Consider the following 24,484-nt stretch of genomic DNA (forward strand, 5'->3'; position numbering starts at 1 on the left):
AATTTCTTTTACTTAACTAATGTCACTTGGGAGAGATATCTCAAAAATTATACTTGGGAAATGTTGCTATTCTAACATCAAAACCTGGAGAAGGTATTCCTCTTGCCTAGAGTTATCTCTTAAGTCAAGACCTAACTTTAGATGCTTTTATCCCACTTAGAGCAACTAGTATTTTAAATCAGTAAAATTCACTACTTACCTAAAAGTTATAAATCGAACTCTCCTCTAACGTAGTTACCTGATCTGTTTTCAGCTATTCTAAGACTTTCAGCTGGACGATTTCAAACTGGAAATTCTTAAACTTCAATTTTCCTAGATAAGAATAATACTTCTCCTTTCTATGCATTGTCCCTTACCTCATTTGGCCATAATGCCAGCAAAAGTACATATAATTCATACTTTTTATAAGTTCTCTAACCACATGGTTTACATAAAGAATATAAGTTTTTCAGATGTGTTTCCTAAAACTGTAAAGAGGTTATTACATTCAGATACATTATCACAAATATTCATTAGCCTCCCACATGTTTCTCTCACAAATTTCACACAATAGAAAGAAATGCCACCTTCACAGAGTCACTGCTTAAGTGGAAATTCTTTTAAGAAAAAAAGAAGAAGGAGAAGAACAAGGAAGGATGCAGGGAAGAAGGTGGGGGGAAGGGGAAAATGAAAAAAAGGAGGAGTTGGAGGGGGAAAAGGAGAACAAGAAGAGAAAAATAACCTCAACTACTGGATTTTTTTCGCAACTAATAGTATGTGGCATGAACAAAAGAAAAAGTAAGCCACCTTCCAGGAGGTCCTAAGAGCGTGGACTTTACCCCACACTTGGTAGAAGACTGGTCACAGCTGATTGAATTTCCATTGTGCACTGACTGTGCATTTGTCAGGCAATCCATCCCTGCTTATGTAATCGCAGCATTCCAGTAGTTCATTCTGTTCTGTCCTGAACCTTCAGCAGCATGACAGACTGAGAAAATTAGATACAGCACAGCACCAAGCTGTTGACCTTCAGAATATAAAATAAAGCCCATCTTTTTAAATTGGTCTTTCTTGATGAGTCTATCTGAGGGAGAGTATTGCTAACAGGCCATTTTTCATGCTCACCATGTACCCTCATAAAATATTTTTTCATTTCTAAAAAATGATAATTTAAAATTTAAATGTATCTGTACTGTGCACAATATTATGAATAAATTCATTTCATTTAGAGTTTGTCAGAAAGGGATACATTTTTTTCATCCCAAGATAAAACTCTTACCTTTCAACTAGAACTAAATACACTGATAAATATGAAGGAAATTTTATTAGAGAAAAGAAAGAGAGGGAGGGAGGCTGAATTTCCAAGACAGCTTAATGTGGCTAATTGTTTGCCAAAGAATCAAAATTCAATAGAGGAATAAATTACTTTCTGATTATATAAAATCCACATTATATTTTCCTTATTTGTTTTCCTTTGAAAGAATGTCAGACTCAGAAAAGTTGCAAGTAAAAGATAAAGAACTTTTTTCCCTCTGAACCACTTACTGACAGGTCTGAAACCCCAGAATAATTTAACAAATCAACAAATATTAGTTCTTTCATCTTTTTTTTTAACTGTCTCTTTATCTTCCCTGTTAAACTCATCATCAAATGCTTAGCTATCTACCTCATGTAAATCTATTAAGTAGCTTTTTATTCCATCTTTTAGACTTTTCCATTTTGTTTTTTCCATGAACTTCTGGCATCTAAAGAAAACAACAGATAAGAAACCACACAAAGTTCAACTTGTAAAAACAAGGAGTCCTATTAATGAGGAACAGGTTTCAAAATAAGCAAAATTCCCTTCATTCCTATTTCCCAGATTTCTTCACTTCTTCCTTTAAACAAGAGATGCTCTTAAAGGGGGAGGTGGGGAAAGGAAAGATAATGAGGAAACTTCTTTTCAGGTAACCCAGACACCTCCACGTGCTGTCATCTCGCCTCCCCTTCCTGTCATTGTCCAATATATTCCTGGACTGTTTTTGCCTACCACCAGTTCCCTCTGTATTTCGGGATCCTGGTTTTGGCCTTCACTTCTCCACTGACATCACATTATTAAAAATCACTGAAGATTTCTGCGTCAAGACTGTTATCTTTCAGTCCTCAATAGACTCAAAACTTCTCTAGAGCCCTTGACCACTGTCGACCTTCCCTATTTTTATCTCTTCTCTCCCTCTTACTCCATGGCACCAAAATATTCTGCTCTTCCTTATCCTACTTCTCTCAACAAGCCTCATCCACTCTCACAGGATTTTCCCCTCTTCCATTTATCTCCCCAGTTCAGTTTTTAGTATTTTGTTCATTCTCTCTCTCTAAATTGCGCTCTCTCTCCCCGCCAACTCAACATTCACCAAGCTTTAGCTCTCAGGTCTTTACAAATGTCAGTCAAACCTATAATCCTATAAGCTCATGCCAAGTCTTCAAATCAGTATCTTTAATTCACAATCAATTCCTCCACCTGGGTACCTGAGTCAAATTCTCAGGTTTATCATAACTCCTTTACTTCCCTACACCCCACCTGGTGATCGGTGTGTCTAATCTCACCTGGGACAGCAGCTACTCAGTTCCAGCCAAGTGTTGCCATGTGAAAATGCTGACCAAGCGCTGACAGTTAATCTGCTTTTTTTCAAAAGAAGACCCCCCAGCCTGAATCATTAAAGGAAATTTAAATTTTAGATGAAATCCTCCAATGTTTAAATACTGACAACTACTTCAAAAACAGACAAACAAAAAACCCAGCACCTAGGTCACACAAAACCTATCTGCAGACTTACAGACAGGTTGTGACGTACAGCCTAAAAAGCGAATGCAAATGTCTTAGCTTGCTATTCCAAGCCTTCCAAAACCATCCTGAAACCACCTTATGGAGTAACTGTAACTCCACAATAACCACTACAAGCCAACTGATCTCCTATCCATTCTGACCTACAAGCATATTTGGTTCTTTCTCTCCTCTATGCCTACGTCATGTTTGGTTTGGACACAAAAGTTTTTCTTTTGCACACAAAAAGTGGTTTTCTTCCTCTAAATCCTACTTTAAGATTGAGTCCATATGCTACCATTTCTCTGAAAACTTTCTGGTCCACACTAGCTTCTGGGAATCTCGCTTCCAAATTTCAAAAACATCAGTAACGAGGTCTGTGCGCCAGGTACAGTCCTAGGCACTTTATGCTCCCACCCACCTCTATAATCCTAAGAAATTGATCTTATCGTTGCTCTTATTTTACCAGTACGGATATTGAAGCCTATCCAAAGGAAGTGGCAGAGCCGGGGTTGAACCCAAACATTTCTTGTTCCAGTGCAGAAAGAAGAGTAGGAAGTTCAAGTTTTGATCATCCACTATGGGACCTGTTTGTGCTAGGAAAAAAAATTTTAATCCTTAACATGACTCACCAGACCATTCACAATATGGCTTTCTCCTTCTGTTTCTTAATTATTACCTGCCAAGTCAGCCTTCTTTCAGTTCCTAGAACTTATTGAGCTACTTTATACCTCACGACCTTTTCATCTGCTGTTCTCTTTGTCTGGAATGTTCCCTCCTCCTTCTGAGTCTAATCCCTACACATTGTGATCTCAGTTTAACCATCATTTCTTCAAGACTCCTACCACAATCCTTCCAGAAAAGATTATGGCAAATCCCCTTATTATTTCATAGCATTTACTACAACTCTAAAGAAATAGTTTTGTAATAATTTACTGTATGTCTCCCATCTCTTTCATCATTTTCTTTATACTATACACACAATGAGTGAATAATTGATATCTTTAACACTTATAAGCCCTTTTAAGACTTGGAGACTTAAACAACCTTTATCTCATAGTCAGTCAGAAACTGAGATCCTGCATGTTAAAAAAAAGTACCTACACGATTTCCATTGTAGATATGTTAACCAAGCAGAAATCATTTTCTAATCATCTGCATTTAGACTTTTCTTTGTTAGCTTATGGTCACTGTTAATACATTTAAATTAAATAATCAAAAAAAATAAATCAAACAGTATGTGAGAGTCTGATTATTGAATGTTGTTTAAATATAAACAAACTAAAATAGGACTGCAATGTTTCCAGACAAAGGGATAATTAATGACCCAGACCGCAAAAATTAACCACAATGCATAATGCAAAAGTGAATTGCCTAATTCTTCTGAGAGGGGTAGCTGGATTTCACTTTCAGGAAAGGCAGTAGGATGTCTAATTCATCAGGAGAAAACAACCAAAACATCCTTTCTGTGGTCCCAGGACTACAGAAATTACTAGGGGTTCTAATTGCTTCACCATATAGTCAGTTCTCCACTGAAGTCTAATAGAGACTTTATTCTCCCCAAAGCTAGGTGTCAACAATGTGAATGAACCAACAAACTATGAGGAAAGGTAATTCTTCACATGTTCCTAAAGCACCTACATGGAATTTGTTTTTCAAAGATCTCAGAGATTACAGAGAATACAGAAATCTATTCTACAGGGCTATTCACTACAATGGAAGGTCCCTAAAGTATCACCCTCAAAGACTTCGATTCCATGCTCATACTACTGCATGTGTAAACTACTATTGAGTAGTTTATGTCACTGTGAAACCTAATATGCATTACTATTTATGTGTTGGGGCTTTTGGTAGGCCTGTAGATTCAGAGGGGAGTTTGCTTCCACAAAAAATAAACAGATAAGCGTATAATGAGGAAGAATCCATCCAACTTCTGGGAAACCATGGGGCTTCAGCAATCTTGACTACACACCTCTGTCAGCTCCACCTCGAAGAGAACAGCTAGCTGTAGCAGCCCTTCCTCATTTTACTTAAGGATTGGTGGTCAACAGCTCCCTTCCCCAGATCCCAGCTTCAAAAAGTAAGTAAAGCACCTTCATATCAAATTGTGCCTGTATCCACTTGCCACCTCCCAAGACATGCAGAATCAAAAATCATTAAGTCTGTGTATCCTGTTACCTATCACTTTTTAAATTCATGTGTCTGTTCTGCCCTAGAATATAGGGGTGTAAAGGGGGGCGGGTGAACATTTGCCCTGACCTTGAGTTTACCTTTGCAGAAAAATGTTAACGAACGAAGAATAACTCCAAATAGGATTCAGATTGAAACCATTTTTTGAATGGAGTTTCAGATTGGATGGATGGTCTCCTATGTCTACTTGCCTCTCCAACTCTGCTCTGCCAACCAAACTCCTCAGTAAGATTGAATCACACTGCTAAAACAAATACAGACTCAAAGACTTATCTGTTATTCACTTTGATCTGTTGGGCTGCTATAAAACAGGTACAGCCACGTGATTCCAAGAGTACAAAGATGAAGAATTTGGATACAATATTATCAAATACTGTGACCTACAATGTACTGATACTGGATGCTTGGGGCTAGTGCACTGGGACGACCCAGAGGGATGGTATGGGGAGGGAGGAGGGAGGAGGGTTCAGGATGGGGAACACATGTATACCTGTGGAGGATTCATTTTGATATTTGGCAAAACTAATACAATTATGTAAAGTTTAAAAATAAAATAAAATTTAAAAAAATAAATAAAATACATACAAAGACCCTTTGGCCAAAAACCTCTTTAAAAGTAGACATTTTATGCCTACAATTTTTAAAAATTCAGGCAAGCAACTAGAAATTAAGAAGAGGAAAAACATAGAGGGAAAATCTCCAGATCTTAAAGGTCGATTTGATGGACATTTTGAGTTCCACATTCTCTGTACTCCCTTGAGCCCTCCCCAACTTCAATTAATCCTCTAGAGACCCGTTCTAGAGGTAGTGCCACTGCCACTACCTTATGTCTGGCCCTCATTGGTTTTGATTTGGAGTGTCCCAGTGATTTCTTGAGTTTTCTGCACAGTTTTATGGGACGGTGGTCACATAAATAATTTCAGTTCCATACTTTTTGACAGATATATGGACACAGAACTTTGAGAACACATTCTCAGGTGAGACAATAATCTCGGTGTTTTGATCTTCTCAGATCTAGAGATTTCCTGCTCTTAAATAATTGTGGAATGAGAGTGCAAAGATAGCTATTCTTACTCTAACATTTATAGGGTCTATTTCTTTTAAGACTTGGTCTTAATCCTTTACTAAATTAATCTTACTAGTTACACATTTATATATGACAAAACTGAAGAACAGAGCGATTAAGCAACTTGCCTATGAACACACAGCCAGTAACTATAAAAGCCAGAACTCAAACACAAAATTATGGCCCCAGAGAACAGGCTGTTAACCATCATGACACCTCCCCGTGCCCCTTGCCACATGCATGCCACATGCTTGATTCGCTGATGGGTACATAAGAGAGGATCAATCAAACACTACTGGAAAACTTGAACTGGATGGGGAAACGTGCTAGACTCTAAAGGTAAAACCATGTAAATAGCTCCAAACAATCATGAGGGGACAGAGCATGTTGGTGACAGAGAACAGTCTCTGGTCGAGAGGTCATTCTCCCTTCCAGATTCCTACTCCCAACAAGAACACATTCATCAAATGCAAACCTGACCATGTCATTCTCCCATTTCACTGCTGGGGACTTGGAAATGGCAGTGGGAAACCTCACTGCAGTGCTTTGCAGAATTTTTTAGAGAAAACATCTCTCCCTCGGGGCTGCCTGAGGAAAGCAACCACATTCTTAAGGGCTAGGCACATGGCCCAAAGAGCAGCCATAACTCGAGTCCTCCTGTGTGATTCACCCTTAAGAATCTGACAAGTTTGGCATTTATTCGACAAATGTATCTTTTGTTTGTTGTAACACAAAAACAATGTTTATAACTACTTACAATCATAACTCTAAAAGAAAAAGAAAAAAGCACCTTTATTCCTACCATGATTTCTAGCACCTCCTAGGCAGGTATATTACCTATTCTCTCTATGCAGAGAGAATAGGTCTCTCTATACAGCCCTATCCTGTATATGCAGCTTCATATACAGGATAGGGCTGTGGACCCGATCCCAGCTACTTGGCGTGATGCATAAATCCTTTCCCAAACCAACCCCTGACTCACCAGTCCCCTTTCCCACCAACACAATTATTCGCAGCCACATCAACAGTCAAATTTCAACCTGTGTTCCACCTCCTGGACTTTAATAACTGAAGCCTTGTGAACTTTGAGAGGATATATCCATTTTTCCAATCTCTACTTAGGTGTGATCTTACTGAAGTCTTTCACCAACTCTCTTCCTCCCCACAGCCTGAGGATACTTAGAAACCCTTAGTTCATCACTCTGCTTGCACCTGTTTCCATGGTTGCTTACCCTTCCAGACTGTGTGTCTCTCGGGGGCCGGCTCTTGCTCAGCTAAGCAGAGCCTGGCCATACAGGTAAATTTCTGGTCTACAGGAACCAGGGCTCTCACCCTAGGTAACCGAATCCCTCAAGACAAGGCAAGAGAGCTTGACTTATGAAGTTGAAATTAAACACGGATTTAAAAGGTGTGATCACACCTCCAGTCTCACTCTCTTTTCCCAAAAGAACTCCAGGTTCCGATACAGGGGACGTCGAGCCTAGACGCCCAAAAGAGATGGGGGTGGGCGCAAAGTCACTCACCAACTGGTGGAAGGCGAATGTCTGTTCTCCAGCGTCTTGGTCCAGGGCTTGTACCAGCTGATCTGCTCCGCGGCTTTGCCCCAGAACCTCTCGGGGTCGGTCACCGAGGCCGCGAAGTGGGTCTTGTACTCGCCGCCGCCCGAGGACAGCGCCCTGCAGCCCCGGCCCCCGAGAGCGCCCCGCGGGCCGGGGGCCACGTACGCCCGGCGGGCCGGGCCGGCTCCGCGCGCGGGAGAGGACGCGGGCAGGGACCCGCCGAGGCCCCCCGCGCCGGTGACTTTGCGACACTGCAGCCAAGACGGCTTCATAGCTGCCGGCGGGGTCGCCCCTTCCTCCCCAACTCCTTGCAGGCTCCGCCGCGCGCCGCCCGGAACGCACCACCCGTGGGGCGCTCGCGACTTCCTGGGGCCCCAAGGAGAGCAGGCGGGAGGCGGGAGAAAACCCCGAGGTGTGCCCAGGGCCCTGGGACTTTGGAAGGCACCACCAGAGTCGCCGGGAAAAACCGACCTGGAGCGGCGGGGGGAAGCTGGAGAGGGGGCGCGGAGTCGGGGAGGGGTGTGGGGTCCCCGCGTCCTGGAGAGAAACCCGGCGCGTCCGCAGCCCCGCGACCCCGCCGGGAGGGGCGCCCCCGCCCCGACACTGGAGAGCCCCTAAGGCGAGGACCGCCGGCCCAGCCCCCCCTGTTTTCCAGCAAACAAGTAGTGTGCAGCTGATCGGGGTCGGTCTCCGAGAACCGGCGGGAAGAGCCGCCTCCCCCCGGGGGGGCGGGAGCCGTCGGCCGAGCCGAACTCTGCGGCCCTCGGGCCCCTGAAGTCTCAGGTTTTTTTATTTACTTCTTTTGAAAACAAAGCTCCATCCCTGGCCACTTAGAAAACAAGTGGCTCCGGGGCGAGGGCGGCTCCAGGATTTCCTGACAGCTGAGAGAGGAGGAGTAGAGGGAGGTTGCCCAACCGAATTGGAAAGAGCCTCGTGGGGGTGACTGACAGGCCGCAGGGAAGGTAGCCCCCCACCCCCAACCTTGGGATGGGACCTTCGGCTCAGAGCCCCCACGCGAGCTCGGCAGAAAGCAGGACGACCTGTTGCTTTCTCTCTCTTCCCATTTGCCTCTTCGGAGTTTCTTTGGCCCGTTTTTTGTTGTTTTTTTGATGAGTCAAAAAAAACCCAACAAAACAAAAATTTAAGTCAAAAGGAAGAGCAAAGTCAAGATGAATCAAAAAAGAGGAAGCTGAGGAAACTTTAAAAAGAAAGGCAGGAGGTGTAAGTTACTGTCTGGTGGACTTAACATTCTTTAAACTCCTCACTATTCTGTTTGGTTTGGGGTTTGGGTTTTTTTGGTTTTGCTTTTCTAACTCATTAGTGAAATTCAGAGTCTATCTCGTTTGCCTTGTATTATGCCACATGCTGTTTGGTGTGACAGCATTTGCACTTTTAACTGTAAACATGTGTGTGCCCAAATCCGACATAACAAATGAAGAATGCCCCGACCCTAGGAAGATTGTAAACTTGAGAAGCTGTAAACAGATTTTTTTGTGTGCAGGAAAAGAATAATGTGAAAATAAAGGTTAAACAGAACAGGGATAAATATAATAAAACAAAGAACATATCTTTAATCACCTCAGCCCTTTCCTTTCATCTAAAAAACAAGACACTAGACTTTTCCTTAACACCTGCAGCCAACTCTTCTAAGGCCTCAGGGCCAGTGATTTCCAAAAGCAAAGGCACTTCAGTGCAGAGGCAGGAAGCCAGATAACCTCCTGCCTCCTCCTGTCCTCTGCCCAGCTGTGTGATGCTGCTCTCTGGTCTACAGAATGCTCTGACCCCAGATCATCCTCTGTGGTGTTACAGTGCTGTCCATCTTAGTCATCTGATGAACAAATACGTTGGCCCCTGCATTGTGTAAGTTGAGACTGACTCAGGGGGATATAAAGGAAGCAAGGAGATCTCTGCTGGCTCCTACTGTGTGTCAACATTGTGCTGGCACTTTCAGATATGTTTGCTCCTGCATTTCCCAACCAGTACTAAGAAGCAGGTGAGAAAGAATTCGTAGGGCCTGAAACTCCATGTTAGGCCTGTTCATGCTGATCATGCTCAGCCACCTTTCCAATGGACTCTGAACTCTGGGTTTAGTGCCTATGAAAACAACAACAGAAGGAGAAGACCCTCTCCAGACAGGGGAACCTTGAAGATCGTATCTAGCTTACTCATCGCCTAAGAGAAACCATACACTAATCACCCCTTCCTCCAGACAGGCCGTAAATTTTTCTGTATCTACTGGAGTGTAACCTCGGCTTTATTGATTATTGGCTAACTGTTTGACTGTTTGAGCACATGAGCACATAGCACATGAATGATGGGGTTATTGGGACTGTATTTTCCTTGGCTTATGTAAGTCTCAAGGGATTTGGAGTGGTGGGTTCAGATACGTACACATGGGGTATAAAAGATTTTCACAAATGCTGGTCGGGGTCCTTGGCTAAGAGGAGACTCTGCCTTGGGCCCGCCGGTGTAATAAACTGCACTCCACTATCTGCATTGTCCTTCTGAGTGAGCTTGTTTCCCGGAACGCGTGGCTACAACACAGGAACTGTAATCCCCATGTTGACCACCTTGAGGCAGTGTGGTGGATACCTTGGCACTCCTGTGATTCAAGGTGCACTGACCTGTCGTGTTAGTGCTGCCACTTACCCCAGCATACAACACAAATACATTTCCTCTCTGTGCCCCAACTTGGAAAAGGTGGGGAATCTGACTCCAAAGTCCACAATTTTCACACCAGGCTAATGATTCAAAAGAAGAAAGATTTTAGACTTCCAGCAAAATATAACAAGGTGACTACCCACATCCATTCCTCTTCTTCATCTTCCTTTTCTTTCTAAAAAAGAAAGGACAGTGGTGATGGTTGTGGTGGTGACTGTGATGGTGGTGGTAAAAATCTGTAAGAATGAAGAAAACAGGAGAGGACAACAAGCCAAATGAGACAATGGAAAGAAATTAAATTCATGGTGTATGATTTAAGGGGGCAAGAGGGTGGCAGGGGGAAGCTGAAAGGAGAAAATGCATTTCCTTATCAGAAACCTGAAATGTTTCAGCATTAGGAGGCCCTGGCTTCCTCTGAAAGTTCAGGATGAAGTTTAAGGACTGAAAAACAAAAGGGCTGATTAAAAGATTGTGTAAGAAAAGTTAGACCCCCACACTGCTGGATTAAACTGTTTTTTCTGGACCCTGCATTGTGCTGTTTTGGTTTAAGTACTTTTTGAAATAGATTGTGATTACCAGTTTCATTTCAAGAAAAGGGAAGAGCATAAGTAAAGGTCAGTCCACAGGAGGAGTAGTGGAGATGAGAACTGGAGTGAGCAATAAAACTAGAAACTTGAGCCAAGCTCCCCCGTCCCTGGGATTCTCCAGGCAAGAACACTGGAGTGGGTTTCCATTTCCTTCTCCAATGCATGAAGGTGAAAAGCGAAAGTGAAGTCGCTCAGTCGTGTCCGACTCTTATCGACCCCATGGACTACAGCCCACCAGGCTGCTCCGTCCATGGGATTTTCCAGGCAAGAGTACTGGAGTAGGGTGCCGTTGCCTTCTCCGAGGAAGCTAGAAAGTAGTGTGCAGATCTGCCTGAGGTTAGACCATTTCACCTTTAACACCAAACATTATTTGAGGCTGATAATCCTTATCTCACAGGATTGTTATAAAATTTAAATATGTATAAACTGCATAGCACCTAGGCATTAGCAAACCAACACTCAGTCCAAAAAATAAATCCCTCAAATCTCCAACTTCACTAACACCCTTAAAATTTTAGTCAGAAATTTTTGTAAGAAATTATTTTAATTGAAGCATGCATGTACATTCTCTACTTCTTCAAAAAAAGCAAAATTATATTTTTAACTAATTTGGGGGCAACGTGGTTTTCACGCCCTCTAAAATTCTAGCTTTTTGTAATAAGTACAATATTTCATTGTATGGCAATAAGTGGTATGTTTAATATGCTATTCAAGATGACATATTAAACACCTTGAGCAAAGATTAGTAGATCAAGATTATCTGAAACTTTCATATGATGAAGAGGCATGCAGGGAAAGTGCATAGAGAATCAAAGAAGTGTGAAAGACTGCTTGAGAAAGAATGAGAGAAAGGAAGGAAACTGGAGTTGGAACACTTACTGCCTAAGGAAAAGATGCTGAAAGTTAGGATGACAGAGTAGAATTAGAATTAAAAGAGGAAAAAGATACAGGATCCTACAACTTTTTCCTAGGATTATAACAGCCTCTGATCAGTCATTCTTAGTACAGGCTAAACTTTTAGAGTTGTTATTCAGTCGCTAAGTCTTGTCCGACTCTTTGGAACCCCATGGACTGTAGCATACCAGGCTTCCCTCCCCTCTAGTATCTCTTGGTGTTTGTTCAAACCCATGTCCATTGAGTCTGTGATTCTATCTAACCATCTCATTTTCTGCCTCCCCTGTCCCCTTTTGCCTTCACTCTTTCCCAGCATCAGGGTCTTTTCTGATGAGTCAGCTTTGCACATTAGGGGGCCAAAGTATTGGAGCTTCAGCTTCAGCATCAGTCCTTCCAATGAATATTCAGGGTTGATTTCCTTTAGGATTGTCTGGTTTAATCTTGCTGTCCAAGGGACTATCAAGAGTCCTGCTGCACCACAGTTCGAAAGCATCAATTCTTCTGTGCTCAGCCTTCCTTATGGTTCAACTCTCATATTCATATTCATACATGACTATTGGAAAAATCATAGCCTTGGCTATCCAGGCCTTTGTTAACAGAGAGAGTAAAAGGAATGAAAAAGTACACAGTTTAAAAATAAGTGTAGACTACCCTGATCATGTATTCTGCTGGCTACAGAATTTTCACATAAATTTGTTTAGAGTTAAATGTCTACCTTTGTGTATTGGAACTAGTAAGATTTTTACTACCGACAAAAGTAAGAATGTCCTCATATATCAAATTTCCTGGATATTATGAAAACTTGGCATGGAAGTATTTGCATAAATTATTTCTGCAGCAGGTAAAGACTGTGCTGAAATTTGAGCCTGCAGAAACACTGCAGATTAATTCTGATTTAGTAAAGAATTTCTGGAAAATATGCTAGTTTTCATAGCTCAGTAAATATTTTTTAAACTTCTGAAGTGAAATAGCTAATAGTAATGTAATTATAGACTCCTGTTTTGAAACTTTCTTCTTTTTTGCTCACACAGTAACTTCAGTAAAGTCAAGGAGGAAAAGGCAGATGAAAGAATTGTTTTAAAACAAATAATATTTCGGTGGATGGGAAGAGCTCTACAACTTCAGTTCATCCTAGCAACCAAATATAAGGTATGGGATTCATCAACCAGCTTAATTTTTATTTTTTAAAGACATTCCTTATCAGTTGCATGAGTGCTAAGTTGCTTCAGTCATGTCCAAGTCTTTGAGACCCCATGGACTGTAGCTTGCCAGACTCTCCTGTCCATGGGGATTCTTCCTTCAGGCAAGAAAACCCAAGTGGGTTGCCTTGTCCTCCTCCAAGGCATCTTTCCGACCCAAACCACCATCTCTTACATTTCCTGCGTTGGCAAGCAGGTTCTTTACCACTAGTGCCACATTATCCTTTTTAAATAACCAAAAAGGGTCTATTGTATAGCACTTGGAACTCTGTTCAATGTTATGTGGGGCAGTCTGGATGAGAGGGGAGTCTGGGGGAGAATGGATACATGTATATATATGGCTGAGTCCCTTCACTGGTCACCTGAAACTAACTATCACAATATTGTTTGTTAATCGGCTAACCCCAACACAAAATTAAAGATTTTTTAAAGTAAACAATAAAACATCTTAAAATTTATTTTTAGTTAGTAAAAGTTAATAAAAATATAGTTGCTTTTATTTGAAGAAAACTGAAAAGGAACAACCTAGGCAAATACTTCTAATCATTTTTTTCAAGTTCTTGGGGGTTTTGTTTGTGTTTGTTTTTCTCTGTATAACAATTTACAGTTGGGGGGGAGAAAAATCTCATCAGTGGAGCTGTGAATAAAAATGGTTAATATTTTAATCAGATCCCCCAAATCCTTTAAAGATCATTTTAATTCTTTTTCAGAGGTAATTCCTTAGAAAGTATTGCTTCTACTTTATTGTCTTAAACTAAAACCACTGCTTGTTACTCAATTTTTGTATTAATAATAAAACTTTATACAAGAAAGGATCTCATTATCAGGGAACAAATGATGAAAAGGAAAAGAAATATCCTTTATAATAAAAGTTTTTGTAAAATGTAGTTGATTGCCTAACATTACTTCAGGTTCCCAGTTTGTGTGTGCATGTGTGTGCACGTGTGTGTGTGCACGTGTGTGTGTGTGTGTGTGTATTTGGAAGATACAAAGTTAAACCAGAAAATGAAACAAGTCCAAAACAAGAGTTGCTGTTACATAACAAGGAAGTGGGTAATGACTTTGAGGTTTTAAAGACAACACAAGTATTTCAGATGAAGTACTATTTTAAAATGGAAGAAAATATGAAAACAAAGAAATTACTTTTAGTAGATCGTAAAAACGGATATCTCATTTATATGCATAAGACAGTTTTAAAGTATTTGGACATTTTTTCCAGCCATTATTCTGAATGAGAAGAGTTTAGCTGATTCTTGTGATACTAGTATGTGCTACCTGTTGATTCAAATCCCTACCTTTTAAAAAAGTAAATAACTGAATATTTAGAGTTCTAGGGTGTGTTCACAATCTCCAATGAAGATATTTTGTGTATAGCAAGGATTTCAGTGGACTTCTCTTTGTTACTTGATTACACTTGCTTTTTTGCTTAATCCAGATACTCCTATAACTTGGTATGAATATAAAATTTGTCTCTTTATATCTGTTTACTTTTGTAGATATGATACAGGGTTTATTTCTTTATAACATTATACTGCTTCTTCCCATTGAAACTTTTATTAGCCTAGTATAAACCAACTCATAAGCTTTGAAAGAGTAAGACAACTGTGGTTGCTATTTTTACTTTTCATCACTTTTTGGTAGCATTGTTTTATATCTACGAACTACAAATAATATTGCTGGGTTCTGCCAGACTATTCCAGCCACCAGAATTCTCTTCCTTTGATCTCTGCTGTGACAACACCAAGAGACAGTACAAAGATTTAAGCTTTTTAATAGGTGATCGCACCTGCAAAGCTAGCTATTAGTGTGTGTGTGTGTTGTGTGTGAAATGACTGATTTCTCCTTTCTTCTCCTTTGACATCTCTAAAGGCCATTCCTTCATCATTCCTTCAGCAAGCTAATCTAGTCACTTGCTAGCCCAACTGCCTTTCTGCAGGCTCTACCACCTCCTATCACTCAATTAATTCGCAAGTGTTTACTGAGTCCTCTCCCTACTAATGCTCAGCAGAGTTCTAGGAGCACCAAGAATCATTTATAAATGACCAAGAGGTACTAATAGATCCATTTCTGATCCTGAGTAGCTTATAGTATAGTCAGGAAAATAACACAGCAAGTGTCATATACTGTTAGGTTCTTCAGAGGCAGATGAAAAAGCAATAGTGGAGGAAGGACCCCAAAATGGAATGGAAAAACCCTATGACTAAGGCAAAAGTAATCATCCTAAAACATGAATCAATTTTATCACTCCCTTGCCTAAAATCTGTCAATGGCTTCTCACCACCTATAGTAAGGAGTCTGAAGCTGTTAGCATTGATCTGTCATTTTCACTTGGGATCTATTCTGCTCCCCTTAGAAGTCATTTGAAAATGAGTAGTATATTATTATCTATTGCTGTTTAATAAATTATTCCCTAACTGAGCAGCTTAAAACAACAGACATTTATTCTCTCATGTGAGCGTCTGTGGATCAGGAATCAGGATGAGTTAGTTAGCTGGGTGGTTCTGGCTCTAATGAAGTGGTAGCCAGGCGGTATCTTGCTCAGGACTAAGACCATCTCAATGGGCAGGAGGATCAGCTTCATGCTCACTAGCATGGCTGCTGCCAGGAAGCTTCAGTTCATGGGGCTGTTCAGAAGACACGACAACTGACATCCCCCTGACAAGTGACTGAGTGATGGATTGATTGAGTGATGTGCTATGTGTGGGTGTGAGAGAAAGACAGAGAGAGAGAGAGCAAGACAGACCCCACAATCTTTTATATAACCCAGTCCCATTAGTTCTGCTGCTGCTGCTGCTAAGTCGCTTCAGTCGTGTCCGACTATGTGCGACCCCATAGACTGCAGCCCACCAGGCTCCCCCATCCCATCAGTTCAGTTCAGTTCAATTGCCCAATCATGTCCGACTCTTTGCAACCCCATGGACTGTAGCACACCAGGCTTCCCTGTCCATCACCAATTCCCGGAGCTTACTCAAACTCATGTCCATTGAGTCAGTGATGCCATCCAACCGTCTCGTCCTCTGTCGTCCCCTTCTCCTCCCACCTTCAATCTTTCCCAGCATCACGGTCTTTTCCAAGGAGTCAATTCTTCACATCAGATGACCAGAATATTGGAGTTTCAGCTTCAGCATCATCCTTCCAATGAACACCCAGGACTGATCTCCTTTAGAATGGACTGGTTGGATCTCCTTGCAGTCCAAGGGACTCTCAAGAGCCTTCTCCAACACCACAATTCAAAAGCATCAATTCTTCAGCACTCAGCTTTCTTTATAGTCTGACTCTCACATCCATACATGAGTACTGGAAAAACCATAGCTTTGACAACATGGACCTTTGTTGACAAAGTAATGTCTCTGCTTTTTAATATGCTGTCTAGGTTGGTCATAACTTTTCTTCCAAGGAGCAAGAGTCTTTTTTTTTTTTTTTTTTGAGTGAATGAATGGGCTTGCTCAAAGCAGGTTTATACTTTCTATGACAAAATAATTAAGTGATTAGATCTGCCTTTTTTTTTTTCGTTTCATACATGACATTTCACATGTTTCAATGCCATTCTCCCAAATCTTCCCACCCTCTCCCTCTCCCACAGAGTCCATAAGCCTGTTCTATACATCAGTGTCTCTTTTGCTGTCTCGTATACAGGGTTATCGTTACCATCTTTCTAAATTCCATATATATGCGTTAGTATACTGTATTGGTGTTTTTCCTTCTGGCTTACTTCACTCTGTATAATAGGCTCCAGTTTCATCCACCTCATTAGAACTGATTCAAATGTATTCTTTTTAATGGCTGAGTAATACTCCATTGTGTATATGTACCACAGCTTTCTTATCCATTCATCTGCTGATGGACATCTAGGTTGCTTCCATGTCCTGGCTATTATAAACAGTGCTGTGATGAACATTGGGGTACACGTGTCTCTTTCCCTTCTGGTTTCCTCAGTGTGTATGCCCAGCAGTGGGATTGCTGGATCATAAGGCAGTTCTATTTCCAGTTTTTTAAGGAATCTCCACACTGTTCTCCATAGTGGCTGTACTAGTTTGCATTCACACCAACAGTGTAAGAGGGTTCCCTTTTCTCCACACCCTCTCCAGCATTTATTGCTTGTAGACTTTTGGGTCGCAGCCATTCTGACTGGTGTGAAATGATATCTCATAGTGGTTTTGATTTGCATTTCTCTGATAATGAGTGATGTTGAGCATCTTTTCATGTGTTTGTTAGCCATCTGTATGTCTTCTTTGGAGAAATGTCTATTTAGATCTTTGGCCCATTTTTTGATTGGGTCATTTATTTTTCTGGAGTTGAGCTGTAGGAGTTGCTTGTATATTTTTGAGATTAGTTGTTTGTTGGTTGCTTCATTTGCTATTATTTTCTCCCATTCTGAAGGCTGTCTTTTCACCTTGCTAATAGTTTCCTTTGATGTGCAGAAGCTTTTAAGTTTAATTAGGTCCCATTTGTTTATTTTTGCTTTTATTTCCAATATTCTGGGAGGTGGGTCATAGAGGATCCTGCTGTGATGTATGTCAGAGAGTGTTTTGCCTATGTTCTCCTCTAGGAGTTTTATAGTTTCTGGTCTTACGTTGAGATCTTTAATCCATTTTGAGTTTATTCTTGTATATGGTGTTAGAAAGTGTTCTAGTTTCATTCCTTTACAAGTGGTTGACCAGATTTCCCAGCACCACCTGTTAAAGAGACTGTCCTTAATCCACTGTATATTCTTGCCTCCCTTGTCAAAGATAAGGTGTCCATATGTGCGTGGATCTATCTCCAGGCTTTCTATTCTGCTCCATTGATCTATATTTCTGTCTTTGTGCCAGTACCATACTGTCTTGACAACTGTGGCCCTGTAGTAGAGCCTGAAGTCAGGTAGGTTGATTCCTCCAGTTCCATTTTTCTTTCTCAAGATCGCTTTGGCTATTCGAGGTTTTTTGTATTTCCATATGAATTGTGAAATTATTTGTTCTAGCTCTGTGAAGAATACTGTTGGTAGCTTGATAGGGATTGCATTGAATCTATAAATTGCTTTGGGTAGTATACTCATTTTCACTATATTGATTCTTCCAATCCATGAACATGGTATACTTCTCCATCTATTAGTGTCCTCTTTGATTTCTTTCACCAGTGTTTTATAGTTTTCTATATATAGGTCTTTAGTTTCTTTAGGTAGATATATTCCTAAGTATTTTATTCTTTTCGTTGCAATGGTGAATGGAATTGTTTCCTTAATTTCTCTTTTTTTCTCATTATTAGTGTATAGGAATGCAAGGGATTTCTGTGTGTTGATTTTATATCCTGCAACTTTACTATAATCATTGATTAGTTCTAGTAATTTTCTGGTGGAGTCTTTGGGGTTTTCTATGTAGAGGATCATGTCATCTGCAAACAGTGAGAGCTTTACTTCTTCTTTTCCAATTTGGATTCCTTTTATTTCTTTTTCTGCTCTGATTGCTGTGGCCAAAACTTCCAAAACTATGTTGAATAGTAATGGTGAAAGTGGGCACCCTTGTCTTGTTCCTGACTTTAGAGGAAATGCTTTCAATTTTTCACCATTGAGGATAATGTTTGCTGTGGGTTTGTCATATATAGCTTTTATTATGTTGAGGTATATTCCTTCTATTCCTGCTTTCTGGAGAGTTTTTATCATAAATGGGTGTTGAATTTTGTCAAAGGCTTTCTCTGCATCTATTGAGATAATCATATGGTTTTTGTTTTTCAATTTGTTAATGTGGTGTATTACATTGATTGATTTGCGGATATTGAAGAATCCTTGCATCCCTGGGATAAAGCCCACTTGGTCATGGTGTATGATCTTTTTAATGTGTTGTTGGATTCTGATTGCTAGAATTTTGTTTAGGATTTTTGCATCTATGTTCATCAGTGATATTGGCCTGTAGTTTTCTTTTTTTGTGGGATCTTTGTCAGGTTTTGGTATTAGGGTGATGGTGGCCTCATAGAATGAGTTTGGAAGTTTACCTTCCTCTGCAATTTTCTGGAAGAGTTTGAGCAGGATAGGTGTTAGCTCTTCTCTAAATTTTTGGTAGAATTCAGCTGTGAAGCCATCTGGACCTGGGCTTTTGTTTGCTGGAAGATTTTTGATTACAGTTTCAATTTCTGTGCTTGTGATGGGTCTGTTAAGGTTTTCTATTTCTTCCTGGTCGAGTTTTGGAAAGTTGTACTTTTCTAAGAATTTGTCCATTTCTTCCTCGTTGTCCATTTTATTGGCATATAATTGTTGATAATAGTCTCTTATAATCCTTTGTATTTCTGTGTTGTCTGTTGTGATCTCTCCATTTTCATTTCTAATTTTATTGATTTGATTTTTCTCCCTTTGTTTCTTGATGAGTCTGGCTAATGGTTTATCAATTTTATTTACCCTTTCAAAGAACCAGCTTTTGGCTTTATTGATTTTTGCTATGGTCTCTTTTGTTTCTTTTGCATTTATTTCTGCTCTAATTTTTAAGATTTCTTTCCTTCTACTAACCCTGGGGTTCTTCATTTCTTCCTTTTCTAGTTGCTTTAGGTGTAGAGTTAGGTTATTTATTTGACTTTTTTCTTGTTTCTTGAGGTGTGCCTGTATTGCTATGAACTTTCCCCTTAGGACTGCTTTTACTGTGTCCCACAGGTTTTGGGTTGTTGTGTTTTCATTTTCATTCATTTCTATGCAAATTTTGATTTCTTTTTTGATTTCTTCTGTGATTTGTTGGTTATTCAGCAGGGTGTTGTTCATCCTCCATATGTTGGAATTTTTAATAGTTTTTCTCCTGTAATTGAGATCTAATCTTTATGCATTGTGGTCAGAAAAGATGCTTGAAATGATTTCTATTTTTTTGAATTTACCAAGGCTAGCTTTATGGCCAGGATGTGATCTATCCTGGAGAAGGTTCCATGTGCACTTGAGAAAAAGGTGAAATTCATTGTTTTGGGATGAAATGTCCTATAGATATCAATTAGGTCTAACTGGTCTATTGTATCGTTTAAAGTTTGTGTTTCCTTGTTAATTTTCTGTTTAGTTGATCTATCCATAGGTGTGAGTGGGGTATTAAAGTCTCCCAAAGCGTCTTTTAAGTTCACAGCTGCAGTCACCATCTGCAGTGATTTTGAAGCCCCCCAAAATAAAATCTCTCACTGTTTCCACTGTTGCCCCATCTATCTGCCATGAAGTGATGGGACCAGATGCCATGATCTTAGTTTTCTGAATGCTGAGTTTTAAGCCAGCTTTTTCACTCTCTTCTTTCACATTCATCAAGAGGCTCTTTAGTTCTTCCTTGCTTTCTGCCATAAGGGTGGTGTGATCTGCATATAACAGTTTATTGATATTTCTCCCAGCAATCTTCATCCAGCCCACATCCAGCTGTGCTTCATCCAGCCCAGCATTTCTCATGATGTACTCTGTATATATTCCATGAGCTGGTACCTCAGACACTAAAGAATCTGCCTGCAATACAGGAGACGTGAGTTTGATTGCTGGGTTGGGAAGATCCCCTGGAGAAGGGAATGTCAACCCACTCAACTATTCTTGCTTGGAGAATTCCATGGAGAATTCCTGGCAGGCTACAGTCCATGGGGTCTGAGGTCAGGGGCGGTGGCCAAGAGGAGTTACCCCATGCCCAAGGTCAGGGGCGGCAGCTGAGAAGAGCAACCCCATGTCCAAGGAGCGGCAGCTGCATGGGTGCAGGAGGACTGAGAGGAGCTACTCCACATTCAAGGTCAGAAGGGGCGACCATGAGGAAATACCCCTCATCCAAGGTAAGGAGCAGCGGCTGCACTTTGCTGTAGCAGGCATGAAGAGATACCCCATGTCCAAGGTAAAAGAAACCCAAGTAATACGGTAGTTGTTGCAAAAGGACATCAGAGGGCAGACACACTAAACCATAATCACAGAGAACTAGCCAATCTGACCACGTGGACCACAGCCTTGTCTAACTCAATGAAACTAAGTCATGCCGTGTGGGGCCACCCAAGACCGGCGGGTCATGGTGGAGAGGTCTGACAGAATGTGGTCCACTGGAGAGGGGAATGGCAAACCACTTCAGTATTCTTGCCTTGAGAACCCCATGAACAGTATGAAAAGGCAAAATGATAGGATACTGAAAGAGGAACTCCCCAGGTTGGTAGGTGCCCAATATGCTACTGGAGATCAGTGGAGAAATAATTCCAGAAAGAATGAAGGGATGGAGCCAAAGCAAAAACAATACCCATTTGTGGATGTAACTGGTGATAGAAGCAGGGTCCCATGCTGTAAAGAGCAATTGCATAGGAAGCTGGAATGTCAGGTCCATGAATCAAGATAAATTGGAAGTGGTCAAACAGGAGATGATAAGAGCGAATGTCAACATTCTAGGAATCAGCGAACTAAAATGGACTGGAATGGGTGAATTTAACTCAGATGACCATTATATCTACTACTGTGAGCAGGAATCCCTTAGAAGAAATGGAGTAGCCATGATGGTCAACAGAAGAGTCTGAAATGCAGTACTTGGATGCAATCTCAAAAATGACAGAATGATCTCTGTTCATTTCCAAGGCAAACCATTCAATATCACAATTATCCAAGCCTATGCTCCAAACAGTAATGCTAAAGAAGCTAAAGTTGAACGGTTCTATGAAGACCTATAAGACCTTTTAGAACTAACACCCAAAAAAGATGTCCTTTTCATTATAGAGAACTGGAATGCAAAAGTAGGAAGTCAAGAAACACCTGGGGTAACAGGCAAATTTGGCCTCTTCCAACAACACAAGAAAAGACTCTACACATGGACATCACCAGATGGTCAACACCAAAATCATATTGATTATATTCTTTGCAGCCAAAGATGGAGAAGCTCTATACAGTCAGCAAAACCAAGACCAGGAGCTGACTGTGGCTCAGATCACGAACTCCTTATTGCCAAATTCAGACTTAAATTGTAGACAGTAGGGAAAACCACTAGACCACTCAGGTATGACCTAAATCAAATTCCTTTAAGTGGAAGTGAGAAATAGATTTAATATTAAATCTATTAATTTAATAGATTTAATAGACTAGATCTGATAGATAGAGTGCCTGATGAACTATAGACAGAGGTTCGTGACATTGTACAGGAGACAGGGATCAAGATCATCCCCATGGAAAAGAAATGCAAAAATGCAAAATGGCTGTCTGGCAAGGCCTTACAAATAGCTGTGAAAAGAAGAGAAGCAAAAAGCTAAGGAGTAAAGGAAAGATATAAACATCTGAATCCAGAGTTCTAAAGAATATCAAGGAGAGATAAGAAAGACTTCTTCAGCGATCAATGCAAAGAAATAGAGGAAAACAATAGAATGGAAAAGATTAGAGATCTCTTCAAGAAAATTAGAGATACCAAGGGAACATTTCATGCAAAGATGGGCTCGATAAAGGACAGAAATGGTATGGACCTAACAGAAGCAGAAGATATCAAGAAGAGGTGGCAAGAATACACAGAAGAACTGTACAAAAAAGATCTTCACGACCAAGATACTCACGATGGTGTAACCACATCCTGGAATGTGAAGTCAAGTGGGCCTTAGGAAGCATCACTACTAACAAAGTTAGTGGAAGTGGTGGAATTCCAGTTGAGCTATTTCAAATCCTGAAAGATGATGCTGTGAAAGTGCTGCACTCAATATGCCAGCAAATTTGGAAAACTCAGCAGTGGCCACAGGACTGGAAAAGGTCAGTTTTCATTCCAATCCCTAAGAAAGGCAATACCAAAGAATGCTCAAGTGAAGTGAAGTCGCTCAGTCGTGTCCGACTCTTTGCGACCCCATGCACTGTAGCCTACTACACTCCTCCATCCATGGGATTTTCCAGGCAAGAGTACTGGAGTGGGTTGCCATTTCCTTCTCCAGAGGATCTTCCTGACCCAGGGATCAAACCCAGGTCTCCCGCACTGTACACAGACGCTTTACCCTCTGCACCACCAGGGAAGTCCAAGAATGCTCAAACTACCGCACAATTGCACTCATCTCACACGCTAGTAAAGTAATGCTCAAAATTCTCCAAGCCAGGCTTCAGCAATATGTGAACCGTGAACTTCCAGATGTTCAAGCTGGTTTTAGAAAAGGCAGAGGAACCAGAGATCAAATTGCCAACATCCACTGGATCACGGAAAAAGCAAGAGAGTCCCAGAAAAACATCTATTTCTGCTTTATTGACTATGCCAAAGCCTTTGACCGTGTGGATCACAATAAACTCTGGAAAATTCTGAAAGAGATGGGAATACCAGACCACCTGACCTGCCTCTTGAGAAACCTATATACAGGTCAGGAAGCAACAGTTAGAACTGGACATGTACCAATAGACTGATTCCAAATAGGAAAAGGAGTTCGTCAAGGCTGTATATTGTCACCCTGCTTATCTAACTTATATGCAGAGTACATCATGAGAAACGCTGGGCTGGAAGAAGCACAAGCTGGAATCAAGATTGCCGGGAGAAATATCAATAACCTCAGATATGCAGATAACACCACCCTTATGGCAGAAAATGAAGAGGAACTAAAAAGCCTCTTGATGAAAGTGAAAGTAGAGAGTGAAAAAGTTGACTTAAAGCTCAACATTCAGAAAACTAAGATCATGGCATCTGGTTCCATCACTTCATGGGAAATAGATGGGGAACAGTGGAAACAGTGTCAAACTTTATTTTGGGGGGCTCCAAAATCACTGCAGATGGGTATTACAGCCATGAAATTAAAAGATGCTTATCCTTGGAAGGAAAGTTATGACCAATGTAGATAGCATGTTAAAAAGCAGAGACATTACTTTGCCAACAAAGGTCCGTCTAGTCAAGGCTATGGTGTTTCCAGTGGTCACGTATGGATGTGAGAGTTGGACTGTGAAGAAAGCTGAGTGCTGAAGAATTGATGCTTTTGAACTGTGGTGTTGGAGAAGGCTCTTGAGAGTCCCTTGGACTGCAAGGAGATCCAACCAGTCCATTCTAAAGGAGATCAGTCCTGGGTGTTCATTGGAAGGACTGATACTGAAGCTGAAACTCCAGTACTTTGGCCACCTCATGGGAAGAGTTGACTCATTGGAAAAGACCCTAATGCTGGGAGGGACTGGGGGCAGGAGGAGAAGGGGACGACAGAGGATGGGATGGCTGTATGGCATCACCGACTCAATGGACAGGAGTTGAGTGAACTCCAGGAGTTGGTGATGGACAGGGAAGCCTGGCGTGCTATGATTCATGGGGTCACAAAGAGTCAGACATTACTGAGTGATTGAGCTGAACTGAACTGAACTCTGTATATAAGTTAAATAAGCAGGATAATAATATACAACCTTGAGGTACTCCTTTATCAATTTGGAAGCAGTCTGCTGTTCCATGTCCAGTTCTAACTGTTGCTTCTTGACCTGCATACAGATATCTCAGGAGGCAGGTAAGGTGGTCTGGTTTTCCAGAACTTTTAAAGAACTTTCCACAGTTGTGGTGATCCAGATAGTCAAAGGCTTTGGCATAGTCAATAAAGCAGAAATAGATGTTTTTCTGGAGCTCTCTTTCTTTTTCGATGATCCAACAGATGTTGGCAATTTTATGTCTGGTTCTGACTTTTCTAAA

General features: G+C 41.0%; 1 protein-coding gene and 1 long non-coding RNA gene across 3 annotated transcripts in view; one reads left to right on the forward strand and one right to left on the reverse strand.

Annotated features, from left to right (window-relative positions):
* The window catches only part of ACSS3 (acyl-CoA synthetase short chain family member 3), a 181,026-nt gene extending 173,007 nt beyond the window's left edge, over nucleotides 1-8,019 (reverse strand). For both annotated transcript variants that reach the window (XM_070370965.1, XM_005892327.3), the window contains exon 1: nucleotides 7,559-8,019. In XM_070370965.1, the coding sequence (XP_070227066.1) occupies nucleotides 7,559-7,866 (308 nt within the window). In that variant the 5' untranslated portion in view covers nucleotides 7,867-8,019. The remainder of the gene's footprint in view (nucleotides 1-7,558) is intronic.
* A 401-nt stretch (nucleotides 8,020-8,420) lies between these two features.
* Nucleotides 8,421-24,484, forward strand: part of LOC138987952 (uncharacterized) — a 29,332-nt gene continuing 13,268 nt past the window's right edge. Inside the window, exons 1-2 of the long non-coding RNA XR_011464257.1 lie at nucleotides 8,421-8,815; nucleotides 12,768-12,885. This is a non-coding gene — a long non-coding RNA (uncharacterized lncRNA). The remainder of the gene's footprint in view (nucleotides 8,816-12,767; nucleotides 12,886-24,484) is intronic.

The sequence above is a fragment of the Bos mutus genome, chromosome 5 (genome assembly GCF_027580195.1).
Source record: "Bos mutus isolate GX-2022 chromosome 5, NWIPB_WYAK_1.1, whole genome shotgun sequence".
Classification (NCBI taxonomy): domain Eukaryota; kingdom Metazoa; phylum Chordata; class Mammalia; order Artiodactyla; family Bovidae; genus Bos; species Bos mutus.